This window comes from Sciurus vulgaris (assembly GCF_902686455.1).
Source record: "Sciurus vulgaris genome assembly, chromosome: 8".
Lineage (NCBI taxonomy): Eukaryota > Metazoa > Chordata > Mammalia > Rodentia > Sciuridae > Sciurus > Sciurus vulgaris.
This window is the reverse complement of record NC_136468.1, coordinates 87,942,416-87,958,276: the sequence shown is the minus strand read 5'-3', so window position 1 is coordinate 87,958,276 and position 15,861 is coordinate 87,942,416. Positions and strand designations below refer to the sequence as shown.

General features: G+C 36.0%; 1 protein-coding gene across 4 annotated transcripts in view; it reads left to right on the top strand.

Moving 5' to 3' along the window:
- The window catches only part of SKAP2 (src kinase associated phosphoprotein 2), a 172,103-nt gene extending 156,872 nt beyond the window's left edge, over positions 1-15,231 (top strand). For 2 of the 4 annotated variants that reach the window (XM_079150585.1, XM_079150582.1), the window contains 2 exons: positions 11,599-11,700; positions 12,118-15,231. In XM_079150585.1, the coding sequence (XP_079006711.1) occupies positions 11,599-11,691 (93 nt within the window). In that variant the 3' untranslated portion in view covers positions 11,692-11,700; positions 12,118-15,231. Of the gene's footprint in view, positions 1-11,598; positions 11,701-12,051 lie in introns of all 4 variants that reach the window. The other 2 variants (XM_079150583.1, XM_079150584.1) reach the window with 2 other exon arrangements.
- Positions 15,232-15,861: the final 630 nt, after the last annotated feature.

The window sequence follows — 15,861 nt, the reverse complement described above, 5'->3', positions numbered from 1 at the left end:
CATAGCTCTCTCTGGTAAGAGTTGAGCATATTCTGAGACATTGATGGGTGTTTTCTAAGATGTTGATGGGTATCTTGGATATTGATAGTCTGGTTGCTTTGAAAATCTCCTAATAAACTTTTATTAGTGTGGCCTTCTAGTTTTATCAAATTGAAAATACAGATCATAAGTTAACACCAGAAATTCATTTAATATGTGAGCTAGAACTATAATTCTGAATATTTTGGTATCATGAATTAAGAACTCAAGGATTTTAGTGGAAGAGAGCAAATAAGTTGCTCAACAGGACTTGTTCCTAGATCAAATTAGGGCCAATGTTATGTACTGATAGGTTTTTTTAAAGTACAATTAGTATAGAAATTGCTGGCATTGTTATATGCCTAGAACGTTTAATCCTTCTCAGAGTTCTATTTAGATTTCATGGTGATGGGATGAAATTTTGCCAGTTTAATTTATTTTTTTACACCATCTAGTGGCTCAGAATGAGTGGTGCAGGTAATTGCTGCTAATGTGCACCATCAAAATGGTTTCATTAATTCAACTTTAAATCTAGCTATGGGTTATTACTTTCCTATCTGATGTCAATAAAGTATTAGCATTAATCATGAAAAATGTTGTTCATCATTTTGAATTAAATGTAGAAATTATATACATAAGGAAAATATATTTTAAGGAATCTAACATAATATTTGTGGAGACAGAAAATATGTATTTTGTAAAGAAATTAATGCCAAGATATTTTTAATGAATAAAGCCATTTAAAAGATTTTAAAGAAATGCAACTTGTTCTTTGTAATGAACTGGTTTATAATTTAAAATATTAAATTAACATTAATTCAACTTACCTTCTACAAGTTTGTCAGTTCTGAAAATGCTGTTTTAAAAAAGACAACACAAAATGATTTAAGAAAAGATGCATTCTCTCAATTTAAACAAACATTTAGATAAACCAAGAAATAAAATGGCATGCTTTATAATGAAGAGTGTTTTAATTTTGTAAGTGTAATGGCAGAAAAACATTTAACTAGTTTGGGGACTAGACTGTTTTTCTTAAAACTCTCTGTGGAAATATAGTTTTGTTTTAAAATTCTTCCTCCTTTTTCTGTTTTGCAAGAAAGTCTTGATGACATGTCAGCTGTGCTCAAATCAGCCCAGGGGTGATTTATTTATTTTAAGCCTCTTTTGAGAGTTATACAAATCTTTATTTTCAGTGAAAATCAAGTATTGCAATAAAGAAAGAAGGGAAGGCAGACACCCTGCCCCACCCCCTTCCCTTTTTAACATTTTCCAATTAGCAGCTGTCATGTGACCCCTGGCTGAGCTAGCCCCTCCTTCAAAGTGTCCGGCATTTTCTTAGTTTTAACCTTTGAACCACACTAATAATAAATCTAAATACTGCTTGCCTGAAAAGGTGAGCCAGTAACTTTGTTTTACAGTTCTTTGCATATAGGATTACTGCCGGTTTTTTTTTTTTTTTTTTTCTTTTTCTGTAATGTGTTAAAATAAATGCCTTAATAGTTCAATGGCAGTTAAGAAAAAAAAAATTGTTTTTCCTCCTCAAAAGGAAGAATAAGGAGCATGTTTATAGGAATGGATGAAAGTGGAATTTGTGATTTTAATGACAGCTGCATTGTTAGTGAATTAACTCTGCAACACAGGGATTGGTTTTAGACTCATTTGGTGGGGTGAGTCATTAGGTAGAAACCCTAATTTTTTAAATTTTTAATTTGTTCTAGGAATCAGATTGTTTAAAATCATACTGCATTCTTTTACTAGTTTGCATGTCAATTTTATTTTCCCCAAACCAAAAACAATATTGTAATTATTGGTGTTTTCCTAGAACCATGTTTGTGAGATTTTATAATTTCAGGAGCAGAATTCAAATTATACAGTAGTAGATATATGCTGTAACCTGCATACCACTTTCGTTATGTTACTCTAGTTTGCCTTTCTGAATTTACATCCACTGACAGCTTATCTTCCAATCTGTGCTCACTGGTAAATTGCTAACTGCATTCTTATGCTTACTTTTAAAGCAATACATTTTTTTAGAGACTTAGTAACAGACAAGCCATACTCCAGCAGGAAAGAGGAATGCTACTTTGTCTGATATTAAAAGAAAACTAAGAGAATTAAGGATTCTGGAATATTTTACCTAGATGAAGGCCCAAGTGACTTTAACTTTGCAGCCTTTTGAGAAATAATAAGTCAAAACCAGGAAATGAAGGTTAAGACAGTGGTCACTAATATATAGTAAAAGACCGTTTCTCAGTTTTATTGGGGTGTTTCAAGTAGTACTTCCTTTTATATCTGTTTGACTGATTTTTCTGAGTGATCCGGGATGTGACTGTCATTGACCATTTGCTTTTCATTATGAGAATATAAAGATTTAGTTACTATGGATTTAATTTTTTTTTTTTTTGCTTCAAACCTATGAAAGGGAAGTTTTGCTGTCAGATTGGGGATGTAGCTCAGTGGTAGGACCCTTGCCTGGCATGCCCGTGGCACTGGGTTTAATCTCCAGCACTGCAAAAAAGAAAAAAGTCTGCTGAGCTCTACTAGCAGATGAAAAAGGCAAGTTTCTTTTTAGCTAACTTAGTTTTTCATGTGTGATCATATGACCCAGGGCGCCACAAATAGCATGGTTAACTGCTGAAGAGTAACGACAACATCTCAAAATGGGATATGCATTGTTGACGCTAAGCTAGTTTCAAAGTGTTATCTTTTGGGGAAGGAGGAGGAGGATTTGTTCCTGTGATTGCATCTGTTTGGACAGATGCAAATGTTTGATGGCATTTAGTTTCTGGGTTGCCAATGTGGATGTTGGGGTTAGGGAACGCTGGAAGCATTAACTACGCCAACCTCCTACTTAGTACCCACCTCTCCCTAGCAGTGAAAAGCATTTGACAGCACCATGTCAGAACATGTACTGGTTCCATTCATTGGACTTCTCTTATTGTCTTTTTGCAAACAACTTGCTCAAATACATCCATTTTCTTTTATATAAAATGGAGGAAGCATTCCAGAATAGTGCTGGTAATTGAAAGAGGAAGGTGCTTTTGAGGCAGGCTGGCAGGCTCAGTCCCTGCAGACTGGAGAGGTAGAGGATGAGACAGAAGACAGGGTCGAAAGAAGCCAGGTGAGCAGAGGTAGCATGGAAGGGTTGCTTTGGGAAGGAGGAGCAAGGCTGCAGTGTACATGGTTTAATTTATCATGGAATAATTGAGAGTTTGCCAGAAGCAAAACAAAACGATAAAGAAAAGAAATACAATGATTATTTATTTTTAATCCTAAATGGAACAGTCCATGGTTTCTTATGCCCTCTCTACCCTACTCCAACCTAGAAAATCAGGAACCCACTCAGTGTATGTATAGCATGCTTTCACTATTTTGGGATGTCCTGCTTCTCACCCCTTGAGAACATGAAACTTAGAGATTCCAGGAAGTTAGTAGGCATGAGAGAGTAGGGATAAACTACTGATTCAGAACAGTGTAAAGAAGAGAGGGAGATCAGTGAAGCCTGGAGTAATTAAGAAAAGATTCATAAGGAAATAAAACTTGAACTAGACTTGCATGAATGGGTGTTTTTTCATTTAACGTGATTATTTTTGTCTGTAGGATATAACATCCCAAAGAGTGGTAGAAAAGAGTGGATGGTCCTATTAATGATACATAGAGCCATAGACAGTCATGGACAACCAGTAAACAACCAGTTGTTCAAGGTCACTTGTCTTCCTTAACCCTGTGATTGGTAGGGAGTCAGAGAAACACCAAAGAAACCAACCAGACTGACCTTTCCAACCTAGTTTTCCTTCTTTCTCTTGTGCCACTTTCCCCATGGAATAATTGAGAGTTCCTTTTATGTTAGTCACACTCTCAACTCTTGCTTTTCCCTGGACAAAGCACTTTCTTCTCGCTCTCCAGGGCTTTCCTCTAATTATTGGGTTTGGAATCTCAGCCCACCTGTCATTTTGTACATAAAGCCTCCGGGATCTTGCTGTGGAATTAGTTGCTTCTCTTTTTACTCTTTTCTTCTTTCTCTCTTACTCAACATTCAACATTTGATTATCTGTTTATCTCTTTCTCTTCTAAACTCTGAACTTGTGGAGGTAGAAACCATGTAGTATTTTTTACTTTACAATATCTGACAATATGGCAGCAAATGTTTAGTATCCATTTACCAAAATACCCTTCAAAATTGGGAAATAATCCTGACTTCTTAACAGAATGACAGAATCATAGTTAGGGGAACTTCAGTGCCAGCCCTTCACATTACAAGTGAAGAAATTAAGACCCAACATAATCGGGGAAAAATAAATCAATGACCAAGGGGAAAAGAGCATAACTTGTGGTGAATTTAAAATAGTGGAATTCGTACAGTTGAACTTTTGCCTTGGCCCTGAGCTTCTTGGCAGCCAAACCAAAGAGAGAGATAGGGAGCTAATAATTGCTTTTAATCACAAAGGAGGGATCTTGACTTTTCCCAGCATGACTACTTTGAAAAGACAGAGTCTCACATGAATTCCTAGAATGTGTACTGATTATCTGGCCTCAGGAACTTTACATAATAAGTACAAGAGTGGCAGGTAATGGCCTCAACAAAAAAACATTTATAGTAAATAGAACAAAAATTTCAAAAAGGCATTTCTGTGAGGATCCAAATGTAAAATAAGTAGATTTATTGATTTATATTAAGTATGTACCCAGATTATCATAAAATCTCAATGAGGAATAGAAATATAAACAAAAGTATCATTCCTAAAGAACTTGGGAAAGAACTTGGGATTAGCCTGAGGTTGTCTGCCCAGTTAGTGACAGAGCTGGGATGAGACTCTGGATTTTCTGAGAAGATAATCTTTTTTTTTTTTTTTTTGATTCTATTCTTTATGTATTAATTCTTGGCATATAATTCATTTTGAGTATATAATCATGACATTGCTAGGTTTTTATGCATACAAAGGAAAGTTTCATCTGTTATTTAAAATGACATCTACCCAAAAGTCACTCCCAATTCTTCTAGTGAAAGCAATATTTTTTAATTTTTTTAATTTTCTTTTTGATGCATTGTACACAAATGGGGTACAGCTTTTCATTTCTATGGCTGTACTCGAAGTAGAATCACACTGTTTGTGTAATCATACATGCACACAGGGTAATGATGTTTGCCTCATTCCATTGTCTTTCCTTCCCCCTGCCCCCTCCCCACTCCTCCTTTCCCTCTACACAATCCATCCTTCTTCCATTCTTCCCTTACCCCCTCCCCCACCCACCCCCTGTTATGTGTCATCATCCACTTATCAGAGAAAACATTCAGCCTTTGGTTTTGGGAATTGGCTTATCTCATTTAACATGATATTCTCCAACTCCATCCATTTACCTGCAAATGCCATAACTGAGAAGATGATCTTAAGAATAAGAAGTGTTGGGCATGGTGGCATATGCCTAAAATCCCAGTGACTTCGGAGGGCTAAGGCAGGAAGACTGCAAGTTCAAAGCCAGCATCAGCAACTTAGCAAGGCACTTAGCAATGTGGCAAGACCCTGTCTCTAAATAAAATATAAGGACTGGGGATATGGCTTCGTGGTTAAGCACCCCCCCCCCGGGGTAAAAAAAAAAACAAAGAATAAGGAGGAGCTGAAAACCCAGCAAATTTTCCATTATACCTGCTGCACAGTTTCTACCTTGCAGTGCTCTGTCTTAACCTCCTCAGTACAGATAATTCAACTGAACTCATTTCTTCTAAGAACAGGAATTATTTTGTCCCAGTTCCAAGAGAACAAATACCTTTCTAGAGATGGGACTTGAACCCATTAGAGGAGGCATCCCACATGGTGCAGTGGACAGCACCCCTGCCTCAGGTAGGAGCGACACACTTCAGATTGCACAGTTAAGTGTGCACGTGTAACACACCTCAGGACAGATGTTTGATCATTCATTCATTCTGTATATGACACGAAGGAAAAGGTATTATATTGGAAATTACATTTCCTTAAAATGACTTAGGAGAGTCTTCTGTGCAACATTCAAAATGGAAGATTGAGTCTGTTTCAATATCCAGTACTCACTTATGGAACACCTTTAACGCATTGGGCCCAGATTAAGAATAAAGCCTTCCCTTGATCTCAGTGAATTTGCACTTCATGTCAGTGGAAGGAATAAAACTAATGTACAAGCTGTGTACTGTGGTGCAAGCCTGTAATCCCAGTGACTGGGGAAGCTGAGGCAGGAGGATTGCAAGTTCAAGGTCAGCCTCAACAACTTAGCAAGGCCCTAAGCAATTTAGTGAGACTGTTTCAAAATAAAAAAATAAAAGGGACTGGGGATGTGACTCAGTGGTTAAGCACCCCCGGGGTTCACTCCCTAGTACCTAAAACAAGAAAACGAAACAAAAAACACTAATGCACATAAAATTCACTGAAGAATAAAGGCTCAGCTTGAAATGAGAGATGCTATTATGGGTAAGATAATTCAGAGGAAAATTACCTGACAACTGACTGGAGTCAGGTTGTAATTGTTGAACAGAATGTGACTTAGGGAAGGAGACTTACTGGGAAGGTAGCACCATGCACAGTGGCAGGAATGGGTGTGGGTGGTGGGTCGATGGGGAAATATTGCTAGCACATAGGAACAAGCCAGGCAGAAGACCTTGTATGTAGTTGAAGGCTAGTCCATGTCCTTGAGCAGCAGGGGAACTGATGAGGACAATTTCTGGGAAGATCGGAGAGGCTGAGTTGACAGTGCAGTCATCAAAGGTAAAGGGAGGGTTTGAAGGCCTGAAGTGCAGTGCTGACAGGCGGAATAGTGGAATGGGTGAACCTGGGAACAGTTCACAGAGCCATGTGGTGGTGGGTGAAGTGCACTGAGGGCCAAAGCCACCCTCCGCCACACATGACTTGACCTTTTCTTGCCTGATGTTATCTATGAATCATTAGTCTGAATATCAGTTTTTATTATGTGGTATTACAACTGTTGATGCTGTAGAAATTTTAATTAAATGTGTCTTGGCAGTGGGATATGAACTAAAATTTGTTGTGAGAATTACATTCTTCTTATATGCTTTCTTTCTTGCCCTTTGTCTCTCTTGTTTTAAAAATGGAGTGCACAGTGCAAGGAGAAAAAAATAGTCACTATTTGAGTTAAAGGAACTCAAAGACTGAGGGTTTCACATTCCTGTCATGCATTTTAAGGGAACCTTTTGAAATGATGCATGTATAAGAAATTAAGTGATTCTTAGGAAGTTTCTAAATAGAGATTAAAAAAAGGAAAAGACTGAAGCAGGGGGGGGCTTGCAGAAAGTATTTATGTATTTTAAATGTTTATCTAGTTGTCACACTACTGAAATATTTATGCATAATTATTACAGTGAATACTTGGAAAGCAAGGGTCAAGTCCACTCGTTCCTAAGTTTACTGTATTTCATATTTTATCCATAAAATTGCTTTCATTTCCACAAAAGGCTGGTATGTGTTAAAGCACAGATACATGTTTGAAAAAAGGACACATAGTCTTTTATCCTTTCAAACACCTGTTGCTTTCAAACATATCAGTAACTAATTTCTGAAAGAGCTAGTACATCACAAAACCTTGGTAGTGTTTCAGGTTTCAGTTAAGGCAGCTTACTTTCACCATATGGCTTGCAGAAAGTGGATTAATTTACTTGAGAAATTAGAATCACGGTTCTGAAAAGTATTGAAGTCAATGTTGGGGCCTTATTTAAGTGTAAAATAATACACCAGCCAAGAGAGATTGAGTTAATGAGTAAACAGGGACATATGTTTACTATTGTGTTGAATGAAGTCTCTGTTTCATTTTATCAGAACTAGTTCTTTTTTCTTGCCTTATAATGCAATCATTTTAATTTATTGCTCAATAAATAGTAATTGGGGCCTAAAATTTTAATTATCAAATAAAAGAAATAAAAATGATTTTAATGGTCTGAGAATTGAAAATGCAGGAGTGAGATTGCAAGCATTCAGTGCCACCTTACTATTATGTCCTCGGATTATTGGGCAAATTTGGCTTTTTCTTTTGCTTCTTGACTGCCACATTACGTTTTGCCTTGAAGCCATCCATTTTGCAGATATTGAATTTCTTTTGAGTGCTATTTTTATACAATAAGCATCACTACACCTCTGGATCTTGATAGCATTACTGCGGGAGGAGAAAGCAGCTTTGTGTTAGTAATTACCTAACATTGTCAGAAGCTGACTGCAGGCCTCTTTCTAGTGATAACAGAATAACCGCATAATGTAGCTTTATAGCACATGATTAATAGAAAATAATTACACGTCCTACAAAGGGATGCAATATTTCTTATAAATTGACTAGAATGGTTTCCTGTAGATTAAAGGACTCTTCATTATTTTATCAGTCCTCCTGAAGTACAGTCACTTGCCTATGTTAGCATTTCAGCTGATGTTAAGAGCCGAGTAGAGTGAAGGATACCAGATGGCAGACCTTCTTGTACCTGAGATCTCGGCTGCTGTAAAGATGACACGATGCTTCCTAACCTGTCAAAGATTTAGATGGCAGCCTGGTATGGTTTGTCTCTTTATTTTTTGTTTATTAACAAGATAAGGTTGGAGAGGTTCTTTTTAAATGATCCACCTGTGACTTCATAGGACAATATGTTGGACCATAAGACAACATTGTATCCATTGCATTATTTTTCACCATAAGTCATGCATCATTCGTAATCACATTTATTTGGGGGCAGCAAAGAGGAAAGGCAAAGACAGGCCGATTTTCATCTTCAGGAGGAAAGCTTATGTGATGTTGAATCTTCAGGCTGAAATTTAGAATACAGCACTCCAAGAAGCATTTTCATTCCAATTTATAGGCTGCAAATGGTTTAATTGGGATTCATGTTGCTCAGGAGGCTCATCCAGAGGACAGTAATGATGGAAGGGGACGCTCCTATGTTTGCAGTCTTGTCGACACTCTAATGGCTACAGTGTAAATCCATAAATATGCCTCCTAGATTTTTACCTCCCTATATTTTATCTTATCCCTTAATTCCACACAGGAGTATTAAATGGAATTCTTTATGAATGTAAAGTAATAAGTATTTTGGTTTTTATTTTTACCCTGTTCTGATTTAAATCTGTGATACATGAGAGGACTTTATGACTTGTGTATTTTGTACCTTTTTTGATTGTTTTATTTTTAATGTTTTTGTAATTGTAGATGAAGAGCATGCTTTTATTTTATTTGTTTATCTTTAGGCGGTGCTGAGGATCAAACACAGTGCCTCACATGTGCTAGGCAAGTGCTCTGCCACTGAGCTACAGCTCTTAACCCCTTTTGATTATTTTAAATGAAGTGAAGCTTTTAAGATTATCTTAATGTAAAACTTTATTTTTCTTTCTAGAATATTACTTTGAAGGGATTTGTTTACAGTGGAGCAAGCTCCTCCCTACTGTTTACTACTGGGCTTTCTATATAATGGACCTGCCTGGTCTACCCTACTTCACAATTCTCTCAAGTGTGAAGTCCATCATTCATTTTTGTTGATGTGATTTGTTGAACACCAGTTCTTAAACTGGGTGTGAGTGAGCTTTTTGAGAATGGTGCTATGCCCTTAATTGCATATTTTAACCAAAATAGACTATTATAAAGTTATATGAACTTTCTGCCTTGTAATTTGAATCTTAATATTGTCACCCAGATTGTGGGGTTATTCTCCGTTAGCAGATTTGGGTCAATAATATACCCTCTCACTGAATGATTTCAGTGTTTACCATTGGAAGACTCGTCCCTCCACTCTTTCCAAATAAGCACTTTGAAAAATCTAAGATTGGCATTTGGTGAGAGCTTTCACACTCAGCCTTACCCTGTTAACTGTCCATTTTGACATCTTACACTGTGGGCTTTAGGTCTGTGGAAGGTTAAGTTCATTTGTTTTGTTAGGCATTAGCCTCTAATTGTATTTGTTGCCTTAAAAATTGAAAAAGGCAGTTTTATTAGGTACCTATTAGTATATAATGGTTGCTAATCATAGCTTTCAGTAAGTTGGTATTTTCTTCTGATAAATAAGTCCTTTAGTTTATAGTCATCATGGCTGAATTCTGGACCCAGAGTATCCTTGTTGCTTAAACTGTTTTGTACACTAAGTTCACACTGTCAGTAAACTTCTAAACTTCAGATCCTGAATTCACTGCCTCTCAAGCCAGGGTTGTGCCCTTACTAGAACAAGAAGTGCAGGATTAGGTTTTTCTCTCTTCTTGGTTCTTCAATAAACCCAATTCTGGTACTGCCCACTGTTTAAAAAAAACACCTATAGGTCTTATTCCATAATCCGTTCTTAGACTACATATCTATGCATACATGCTAATGTTGCTACATTTGTATGGAAGAACTGCATCATTTTCCTTTCTAGTGGTCAGTAGCATACTAATCAATACAGATGTTAACTCCGTACTAGTGCTGACCTGCCCTCCCCATGTGAAACTCAATATGCATATGCACATTTATCTATGACTCAGATGTTGGAAAATCATAACCTATTGAATTACTTCTGGGATTGATTTTAAAAATTTATCTTTTATGAAAAATTAAATTTGAGTCTTACAGTGCTTGAGAAGAGTATTGCCTTTGGAAGATATTATTCCTGAAACTTGTAATTCATATTACTTTGTTTGTATCTCACTAAACATAAATAAATTTGAGATAAAAATCCATTAGTCAATCTGGCAGACATATGAGACCGGTTATGGAGCGTCCTCAATGCCTAAAGCAGTGGTGTAGCTGTCAGTGGGGGATAAAGGGAGGAAAGAGGCACAGGTTTGTTTATCTCATGTGACAAAGTAAATGCAGAAGTGCCTCATCAATCACTCTTTTTTTTTTTTTTTTTACAGCTAGATTAATATTTTTCCTTTAAAATTTGAGATACTTTTGTTTTCTGTTGATCTTCCCCTATAAGGGTAAATCTAACACCACCTTTAAATCCCTTCCGCCTATCCTTTATCTAAAGTAGCTTGCGACCAATGAAAGAAACAATAAATGCCTTATGGATGCTGTTTTAAAGGGGCCCATTTGTGAATTCTTTTGTAAAGCTGTTTTTTTTTTTTTTTTAATTAAGGTTCTCTTATTCTCTTATCTGTTCAAAATGTATATATAAGATTTTCTTAAGGGATATGCCTCTACGCTCTAAACCATTTTAGGACATATAGGTTTCACTAGGAATTAAGTAGTTTGTTATAAAAAATAATTTTATCCTTGCTAGATAATAAGCTTCTTGAAGGCAAATAGTGTGTCTTTGGGATCCTAGTTTTACTCTTATAGCCTCTTGCACTGGTGTTTATACATAAAAGGTGTCCAAGGAGAGAGAGAGAGAGGGACTCTCTTACCATGAGTGCCTGCTTCTGTGTTCTACACCTAGTAATGAACAGGCTTTGTGTTATACATTAATTTAAACCTTTGCCTAACAGCATTTTTAAAGTGTCCAGACACACACACACAAAAGATGAAAATGTTTCCATTTGCAGCTCAAGCTCTTGTAACTCTATAAAAAGGAATAACATTTGTAAGAAGTTGCATAAAAACGACATTATACTTACACCAGTCTAAAGGTTAATATTGCATATTGTTTTCAATTAGGAATACAATAGATATGGCTGGTGGGTAGGAGAAATGAAGGGAGCCATTGGCTTGGTGCCTAAAGCCTACGTAATGGAGATGTATGATATTTGAGAGTCCTGGGTAAGTACATTTTAATCCAATATTCTATAATAGCTCATATGTTCTCTTGGTCTCTTCCTTGTGAATCTTTGCCTTTTTAAAGTCTTTATAGTTTTCTGATAATACAAAGATGGTGCCCCCAATTTTTTTCGTTATGTTGATCTTTAATTTTTAAAATAACTTCACAGAATTTACTTTGAAAATGAAAAGATTATTTTGAGAAAGTTCCTTTGAGACTAACCAGCTGTTTTCTCACACCTCTTCCTTTTTAGTAAAATGCCACTTTTATGGCTTTCATTGAGGTATGAATTGATAGAATGTTAAGTCAACATTCATTTTTCCTTGACTAAAAAAATGTAATTTTTTTCTAAGCAGGAGAAATCAACATTTTGTCTGAAGAAAAAAAATTAAAATACAACTTTCCCTTTCTACTTACAGAGAAGGAGGCGTCTTCTGCTTGTCTGCAAATCCTTTGGATTTAGAAGCCTCGTGAAAACATGAGTGACAGCCCATAACCTTTCTTTGTTTTGTTGAATATCCCTGTCTTTGTCTATTATTTTATATACTCGTTCATTAAAATATTCCTCTGAAGTGAAATTAAATGAGGGGTATTAATGTAAATTAGATGCAAGTCATAAAGTTATACCTGTTGCTGTTTTGCAAAGAAATAATTGCAGTTTTTATTTACCCATTTAGTGATTTGTGTGAAGAATTCATTACTATTTTATACAGACTATGTAGTTACTGCAACTTCCAGTGTGAATTGTAATTTCTCTTAATCATTGAACATCAGTTATTTTTTAGAGTGTAATATATAATTTCATAGAATTTTAATTGAATATATCATACAGGGTTTAGGCAGATGCTAAAAAATGTGTATATTCTAAAGCTTTGTAGAGCATTTACCTTAGTGTTTATTTTTCACACAATAGTAACATGTTTTCATGAAAGAAGTTTTACAAAGTGGCAAATATACTTCCTACTGAATACAACCAGGAGACAGGGAAAAAAATGATAGAAATACAAATGGCTGCATGCTGTCACCTGCAGCACAAGAGTAAACTGGACCCAGGTTTGTGCAGAGCACTTTATACATAACAGATATCCTGGTTTGAGGATGGGCATGCCAATGTTTTCTACTGTACTTTTATTTAAATTTAATGAACCAAAAGATTCATAAGAAACCTCATTCTACCATGAATATAATGGTATGAACAACCTCAGTATATTCTCAAAGTAAGAAAGCATGACCAAACACCCTCTCATCCTGCTTTATTGCCATGCCCTTGCAGTCCTACCATAAAACAGCAGAACTCTGGACTTGAGTCTTTTCTGCACTTCTCAGAGTGGTGCTGAGAAGAAAAGGAAGGCCCAGAGAGCACAGTGTAGAAGTCACAGGGTAACATGCACCAACAGGTGGATGGAAGGGGGGGAAGTGTTCATCTGGCATCTGAGTTATGCTCAGTGCTATGTGAGTAAGATTTGCAAAATCAATTCAGAGGAGTTTTAAATGCCTGCAAAGTACCAGTATGACCTTAATATATACCAAAATGCATTATGGTGACTGGATATAATCTCCTAGGATGGAATCAATACTTAGCTGGTACTGTCTTTGTGAACTTTTCAGATCTTTGCTTTATAAAGGTAAAGACTCTAACCATGCAAATGAGTTGATAATATTTTAAAACCTCCATTGTTTCTTTAAAACTATTTACAAACCATATTAAAGTGTTTATTTTACAATTATCTCCTAGGTTTCAAACGTTTAAACAAAAAACTTACTTTTGGGGACTGTGAGTAAATCCCAGTTTACATATAGACACATCAAATTAAAGTTTCAGAACTTACATTTGTGTGGTTATTATTCTTCTCCTGATGTAGCACCACTGAACTAGATAGAAGTCATCTTGGCAAAAGTTAGACCACTGGAGATAAACTTTGTGAACTGGTTTTCAAAGCCTGAATAGTTGAAAAGCAGAAGCAGTTTTTCCGCTAATTGCAGTGGGCTGTGGATTCGGGCTTCCAGGCTCCACCTAAGTAAAGTTTTCAGTGCTGGGCCAGTAGATGGCAGCAGCCTGTCATTGCATACAGAACACTTGGCAACCCCTCCCCCACTCGTGGACTACTTCAGTTTAGGAGATTTCTGCCTCTTTTTACAGTTAATCCAGGAGAGGGAGTCCTCTGCCAACTGATGGCCAACCATTTCAAGCCAGCTAGTCTCCCTCTGAATGGTAGCAATACAAAAATATGGTGTTACTTCAGTCCAGGGCTCCCCTGGCCTTTGTTCTTTTTTAACTTATAGGTGAGAGATATAGAAAGGAAACAGAAGATTTAAAATTGGAGTAACAGGAAAAGCAATCGTTACTTTCAATTCATGACTATTCTACGTTCATTTGATGAAATAATTTGTATACGACCAGGGAGAAAGTTTTCTTTACCCCATGACAATATATCACATACTCTTCAAGATCATAATAATATCATTAATGTGAATTTAAACAACATGGCTTGTTAGAAAATATGCTAATTGTTATGTTCTCATTATGTTTGCTTAGCTTTTATTTGTTTTTCTATGAACAGTTAGAGAGCTAATTTTTTTCAAAGGTGATTGTAAGTCATATTTTATATAGCATTTTGCTTGATTATTTGCTCTGTACTGAATTTGTACTCTATTGCCATTAGATCTTACAATAATGTTCCACTCTGCAAATTTTTAAGGTTCAAATAAAGTTTAATTGTTTGCAAACTGTTATGATGCTAATAATTCAACAGCCTGCTGTGTTACTAATGAAATTACTTTGTTATGATTAATTTGGAAAATAGTGTGTTGATTGTAGTAATTAAGCACAACAAGGTGAAGTAAATGATTCTAATGCCATCTGGCCTCCAAACTGAATGAAGAAATGAAATAGGGCTGTCATCTGAATTTATTCAAAGAAGTAAGGATAATATAAATGACTTTCATTGCCATAGGATTTACACTTAACCACTGCTCACTGCATTGTTTCTGCCACTTTGCTGTGTATGACACTTCTTTTATGAAAAGGAATATTGTTTAGTCCTGCAATTGTTCTGCATACGTCAAGCTGATTATTTTTACCATAATTTAATTACAGATAATTACATAAAGTATTATAGAATCATAGAGAAATCACATTTCAACCATCTGCAGGTGAAATCTATATATGTGGGTTTGTTTGTTGGATTCTTTTGCTACCATATACAAACACTTGGAGATAGTCTTTCAGGAAGAGTACAGCTTCTCTTCAGTTGTTTCTAAAATGTTTGCAGCCAAGGCTCAGATGGTTCTGTTGATTTCTACTTTTCCTGTAATTTCTCTAACCTATTGTTACTCACTTCATAAACTCTGGTACCATCTAGGGTCATGATTAAGACCAGAACTGAGTTACCTATTATAGAGTCTGATTTGCAGTTAAGCCACTAGAATGAAACTGATCTTAACATAGGTATAGTTTAAGTTTGAGCTTCACAAGGAGACCAAGTGAAGCACTGTGAGAATTTTTAAATCAAATAAAGTTCTTCCAAATGCCAGATATGGCAGTTGTTTGTATTTTAGTTGTGGAGATTCAAACATGATCAAGCCATAGAAAACAGCTTCCCTCTGAGTTTGAAGGAACATAATTAATTTTATGTATGTGTATACATACTGAGTGTTGAAAAATATAATTTATATATTGTTTATCTTTTCTATAAACTTATGCTCAAATGCATAACAGTTTGTCCTGTGGACTGGGAACAAGGCATTTCTGGACAGCCTCAGCTTTATCCATTTATCATCACCTGCTACCTTAAATCTGAGTTCTTCCAGAATATCCAACAGAATCCCTGATACCATAGTATTTTGCTATGATGATATACTTACATAATTATGTAATCACTGTAACCTGGAATGACATTTCGTTAATGCTGTGTTTGAGGAGCTTTTTCTTGTTTCTATTAGTAGACTCATTTGTTACTTGGACACAACCACATGATTTAGTGCCAGCACAGTGCAAGGTATATAGTATGCGTCTGGTAAATATTGGTTAACAGGTTTGACACCCCCACAATAGTTCAAGGCCCAAGACTTAAGGAAGAGTTTGGCCTCTATACTTGGTAGACAATATCCCTTTATGCTTTCAGACTAAGAAAATTATCTTAGTAAAAAAAAAAAAAAAAATC